The 6,317-nt window shown below is 39.8% G+C and overlaps 1 protein-coding gene across 1 annotated transcript in view; it reads left to right on the top strand.

The window, feature by feature from the left end:
• Nucleotides 1–6,317, top strand: part of prex2 (phosphatidylinositol-3,4,5-trisphosphate-dependent Rac exchange factor 2) — a gene marked incomplete at its 5' end in the record, with an annotated part of 77,604 nt that overhangs the window by 23,695 nt on the left and 47,592 nt on the right. The window contains 3 exons of the mRNA XM_015404435.1: nt 2,874–3,035; nt 5,486–5,708; nt 5,803–6,010. Coding sequence (XP_015259921.1) covers nt 2,874–3,035; nt 5,486–5,708; nt 5,803–6,010 — 593 coding nt within the window. The remainder of the gene's footprint in view (nt 1–2,873; nt 3,036–5,485; nt 5,709–5,802; nt 6,011–6,317) is intronic.

Raw genomic sequence — 6,317 nt, 5'->3', positions numbered from 1 at the left:
GATTCTGAGCATGGCTGGTAAACTCAGAATTAGTATATATATATATGTATATATATATATATACATATATATATATATATACATATATATATATATATACACTGTATATAATTTGTCAGCACCATCAACACCAAGTTAAATTCCTTGTAAGTATGTATATATATATATACATACATACATATGTATGTATGTATATATATACACAGAACACGGAATCTATAGCTATGTACAACATAAAACATATAATATATGGACCGCAGCGTCCTGCCAGAGGGAAGTGACTGGACTAGTTTGTGGCTGGCCGGGTGCGAGGGAGCAGCCACAATCTTCCCTGCACACCTCAGAGTCCTTGAGGCATGCAGCTCCTGGAGAGATGGAAGATGGCAGCCAATCATCTTCTCTGCAACCTGGATAACACGCTACAGTCTGCCCTTGTCCTTGGTGGTGGCACCAGCGTACCAGATGATGATGGGTAGCCATCAGTGATGGAAGAGTAGAAGTGCACCATCATTGTCCTTGGCAGGTTGAATTTTTTCAGCTGCTGCAGGAATTACATCCATGCGGTGCTCCCACTTTGGGTCCTGTGTGATGATGGTTCCCAGGAAGAGGGAAGACTCTATGGTTTCAATTGTGGACTCACAGAGGGTGATGGGCTCCAGGTGCATGTTCTCCCTGCACCAGGTCGCCACACAGTCAACCTCCTCCTCACCATGGTGCACTGCTTATGGTGAACTCAGCTTTTCTTACAGACGTCATGGTTTATAAAGAGTCGTGAAGAAAATGAAGGATATGGTTGATGCTTTAAGCTGATTAAACAGTCACAGCAGTAGCCCAGTAGCTGATGGTTTTCTTAGCATTTGTGATAGACGCCTCTGTATTTGCAGTTTGCTACTCTGGTGCATAGGTGAATGTTAAATGAAGGCAATATAGATATTGTTGGTCATTTCTACAAATGAAAAGCAAATTAGTTGGTAACTGGTTCTGCATTTTGCTTCTTCATAAGTCAACATCCTTTGGTTTTCTCCATGTGAGTCATTTCAGCATTGACCCTTTGTCCTATTATTTTCTTTTCTCTATTTTTAATTAAAATCCTTTACATCAGTCAATTGTGGGTTCATTGTGTCATTCCTGTTTACTGCCATGACATTCTTCCCATTTAAGATCAGGTCAGATTTGAAGAAATTGAAAAACCGCAACAAACATAAAAATCCTCACCTCACACTCTAAAGATCTTAGTTAGCATGTTAAATGTTAAAGTTCATTGTAGGGTCATTGAAAAGGGAGTGAAAGTGTGTGGCTTGTTTTTAAATGTTGCCAGAAAGAAGAATGTTCTTTACATAATATTTTAGATATAAACAATCCACTAGACCGGTGGAAAGAAAATGGAGAGTACAGATGTTTGGTCTTGATGTACATGATGTTTGGGGGGGAAAAAAGTTACCACAGTAAGGAAAATAGCATTTGTTGAGCAAAGCGGTGGAGGGTTGAGAATGTGGGCTTCCTGTGCTGCCAAGAAAACTGCAGTACAGTCTCAAATCCACAACAGAATGAAACTGTTTTAAAGCAGAGTAAATGTTGGCTTCAATACTGTATTACAGGGCTTTCAAAGTATTTTCATGGCATTTTTGCTGCCATTTTTCCCATAATAGATTCTGAACCATAGTAAATATGGTAAATATGTGAGGAATGTCACTAGCAGCTCATTTTTCGCCCCTTTTTTGCTACAGTGATTCCGTAAAGCCCCAATAAATTGTATTCATCAGCTTTCAGAATTTAACTGTCCACTGAAATCCTCATTGGCTTTTTGGCATGAATAGAAGCAAACTGTGGGGGGAAAACAGTTTTGACCTTTTTGGCTAAAATGCAGTCATGTTTAGAAAGCTCTGAAAATATCAACAAGCCAACATAATTCAGGGAAAATGTTTCAATTCAAACAGGAACTTGAAAGCTTCTCGTTGTTTGCTCCTGCAATGAATGCAGGCTATGTGGATTTGAAGTATACATTAGGCGTTTTGATATGTAATGTTCTGATAGTAGGAGCACAGCAGGCTTTAAATGAAAAACACATTGAATGAACATTCAGTGTGTGCGTTGCTTCTGCACAGTTAAAACCAGCAGTTTTTTTCTCCCCCTTTTTGGCTGATGGGCTGAAAGATGGTTGGAACTGACAGCCGTATTTTAGTTATTCCATTTCCCGCCTGGTTTAAGACCAGGCTTTTTACATCCCAGCAGTGATGTTCACAGAATGATCATTATTGATTTAAGGCACACAGAGAAAAGAAGATCCACTCACACATAAATATACAATGCTTGCTGAAGTGGAAAAAAAGGTCTTTGCAGCATCTTACTGCCAGATCTCATACTGAACGCCGTCTCTTTCTCTTGTAGAAAATCACACGGATTGGATTTGGATGCATATCTGAATCTAGAATTATAATTCTACTCTGTAAGAGATTTTACTGTAAAGCTTTTTCCTAAAAAAGAAAAATCAGTCATATCCGTCTCAGTTGTAGGTCTTCTTTCACTTGCAGCAAAAATAAAATTTAGTTTTAGACTCCCATATCATCTTTGCAGAGTTGGATACCCTACCTTAAGGCGGGTAAATGATTAGCTCCCTCCTTTATTTTCTCCTCCCTTCCTTTGAATTAACTCCCCTGCTCTCTTTACATATATAACCTTTGATCTGAATGACTTTGGGTATATCTTCATTAATTTATTGAGAGTAGGATCTTTATCTTTTCCAAGTCAGCTTATCTCGATGCTCTGCTGATAAATAGGACTTGGTTTTCATTCATGCTCCAGTCTTTGGATCTTAGAGGTGTTTTCTGATCAGTTCACCAGTTCCGTTTCTGGTTACCCTCGTCTTTGTGCAGATCCTGGAGGCACTGGCACGAAATGATGACACGCTGCTGCAGATGTGCAGCAGATTGAGCTCCAGCTGTGACATAATACCAAAGGACTTGCAGGTACGCTTCAAGGCCATGTGCGGTGAGAGGACGGAGCACATCAACCGCCGCATCACCAACTACAGAAAGGTACAGATTTCTATTCTTTTTAATGAAAATGGAAGTGAAATGAATAGAAGTTAAAGTGCTTTGAGATGACATGTGTTGTGTATTTGCAGTATATAAATAAATTGAATACAATAATAATAATACTTGAACTTTATTGATCTCCCATTGGAGAAATTAACCTCTGCATTTAACCCATCCCCTTGGCGAGCAGTGGGCTGTCATTGTGCAGTGCCTGGGGAGCATTGTTGGGTTTAACGGTCTTAAACACAAGCGCACTGCTCTAACCACTAGGCCAACACTCCCCTAATCCCCCAATATCAAGTAACTCTGGGGGAACTTCAAAGATCCAACAGCTCAGGTAGGGCACAGAAGACCTCACAGAGAACAAAATTGACTTTCTTGATCCCAAAGGGTAGCCGAATGGAAGCCAAATGGCAGCAAAATCCCCTCCAGCTTCCAGCCACTGGCCTTCTCCTGAGCCTGCATATTTTTTTGCTCTGACTCCACCCTTTCACTGAATTAAGGGGTCTGACCAGGAGATAACGCTTCTGTCATTAGATCTTAATTTACACAAATCATGACAGAATATTTTTGATGTTTAAAAAGGAATTGTAGGGGACTAGCCAAGGATTCGCCCATAAAGCAAATTGGGGAAATTTTAAATTGCTACTACTTTACAGCAGAAGAACTGGGACTAAGATTTTTTTTTCATTCTTCAGAGGGAAAAAGACACACAATATATGTGATCAAAGTGCTTAGATCAAAGCAGATACACATGTTTGAATTATCCAGTCAAAGTCCAGTTCTGGATCTGGAGTCTTTAGATCCACTGAGACACAGCTTAAACTATTTTCATAATGAAGAAATGGGGTAAAAATGACAAAATACTTGTAATGAAGTCTGAATACACTTCTACAGGACACTTCAATCCTCCCTTTATTTCCTTACCTTTTTTGAAAACATGTATTTTTTTTCAACTTAACAATGATTTACTGATGTATTTGGTCTATCATCTAAAAAGCCCCACTGAAATACAGTCCGGTTTGTGTTTAGAATGTGGCTAAAGGAATATTGCAAATAAAAACCAGAAAACTTTTTCTAGCACATGATACTTACCAGAACCAGAGGTTCATCCACAAAAATTGAAATGAAAAGATACTTCTTTTGTTTTTAAATCACTTGCCTTTCTCATCTGTAGAAATCCCCTCCATAGAGCATGCATGCAAGTGTGCATGAGGAAAAGATTCAGACTAACTCCACTTCAGACAGGGGTCTTGGATTAATTACCACCTATAAATATCCCTGCAAAGTCACGGCCAGGACATCCAGTTGTGTAAGATCCCCTTTTGTTGAAGAACGTTCCTCTTTAGACCTCTAGAGGTATGAGAGAGAAGGACTGGGAAGTGTGGAACAATTAAGGCCGAGATAAACAGGAAGATGGTGGAGAAATTAATCAGGACGGAGCTTTTGACGTGTGAAAATAAGAGCTGGAAAGTGAGCGATATTACGTCTCTCCTCTACTTCATTTAGTTATGATCAAACTAACTAAAATAACTGAAGAGAAACATTTGGTGTTTAGAAGGTATATGGTGTTATGACATGATTGGGTATCTCTGTCCAACAATCTGCTGTAAACACACAAGATGGGATATGATAGAGTTCAAGGAGCGTACAAACAAACCAGACGATCCAGGATGACCTTCCAACACTGTGTACCAGGCTTTTCATACTGTAGATATTTAATCTTGCTACATTTAAGGAAGTTTTTTTTTTTTTAAGCAGACTTAGCTTCCAGATGCTCCCTCACAAGTTCTTTATTGTTGATCGACAATGAAGGAAATTCTGCCAGTAATAAGCAGCGTACGCTGGATCCATGTGTGGAAGATTGATCTGAGTTTTACTTGTAAAGACATGTCTGTCAGGAGAAAATATGTTTGACATTTACTCTGGAAAACAGAAATCTGCAGATCCTCAGCAGCAAATTCAAAACATGAACTTACATTCCGGACCTTGTTGATGTCAAACATGAAAATTCACAATTACAACACGTTGATATGAGCTGCTGCGCCTCATTTCAGCTCAGTCTTTATTGGTTTAAACAAAGAAGGGGTTGCGTCGGGGTCTAGGGATTTTTCCACATGTATGAGCCATGTTAATCTTAATAGGCTGTTTTAAATCTTTGATTTTCTATAAATATTTGATCTGCCACATGAAACGGAGGAATGCTAAGAGTGTACGGAAAAGTGGGTCTTTACTTTTCTTCTATTGCCAGCCGTCGGACATGTAAAGGAAAATGCAGCATTTTGTTGACATATGTTCCACTCTGTATTCACATTAAACCTTCCGTTATATGGCTCTACTTTACATCAGCTAAATAATGCAAGCTTGCATCTTCTTAAATAGTTTATGGTCTTGCAAGATCTTATCTCACTACCTTCTGACGTTGACTGAATCTCCTGATTTTCTTGCAGTTTTCTCGGGTACTGAAGAACAGAGCGTGGCCCACCTTTAAGCAGGCTAAAGCCAAAGTTTCGCCTCTCCACAGCAGCGACTTCTGTCCCACGAACTGCCACATCAATGTGATGGAGATCTCTTACCCGAAGACCACCACCTCCCTGGGCAGTGCCTTTGGTGTACAACTGGACAGCAGGAAGAACTCTTTGGAGAAGAGCGTTCGCAGCACTGGAGAGAGCGGTGAGGGCAGTGCAAGAAGCTGCAAAACTAAGGCCTTTTACTTCACTATTTATCTAGTTTAGAGGTTTTACTGATGAGATGGGCTTGTGTACAGGTAAGCTAAACCCCATGGTGAATGCCCAGTACACCATCACAACTATGGCTGCACCATCTGGTCACAGCTTGGGTCGGACGGAGGGTCATGGTCTCCGGTTCTTGCTCCGAGAAGACGACCTGCTCACCCTGGATACATATCAGAAACTGCTTTATAAGCTCACTGCCGCTGTCAAAGAGATGGAGACGCATGGTGCCCATATTCATGAGTAAGTAGCTAGAAATGCCTTTTTTTCATATGGTTACTCTGCTGTGCAATAAAACAAGATAATATACTTCATATGATGTAGAAGGATATGGAGATAGCATGGTATGCATTTCCATTTAGCACAATTAACTCTTAGAATCCAATGCAACCAGTTGCCTTCAGAAGGAACTTAAATATTAGAACAAAAAGGACTGCAGACAGGCCGGAGAATATGCTATGGAGGCATTTAAACAGAGCAGTGTTCTAAAACTATTCCAATGCTATGAATATCCCAAAATGGTTTTTAATTCATTATTTGAACAATTGAA

Source organism: Cyprinodon variegatus, unplaced genomic scaffold, assembly GCF_000732505.1.
Source record: "Cyprinodon variegatus isolate N-32 unplaced genomic scaffold, C_variegatus-1.0 Scaffold1741, whole genome shotgun sequence".
Lineage (NCBI taxonomy): Eukaryota > Metazoa > Chordata > Actinopteri > Cyprinodontiformes > Cyprinodontidae > Cyprinodon > Cyprinodon variegatus.
The sequence above is the reverse complement of the archived record's forward strand: the minus strand, read 5'-3'. Positions and strand labels throughout refer to the sequence as shown.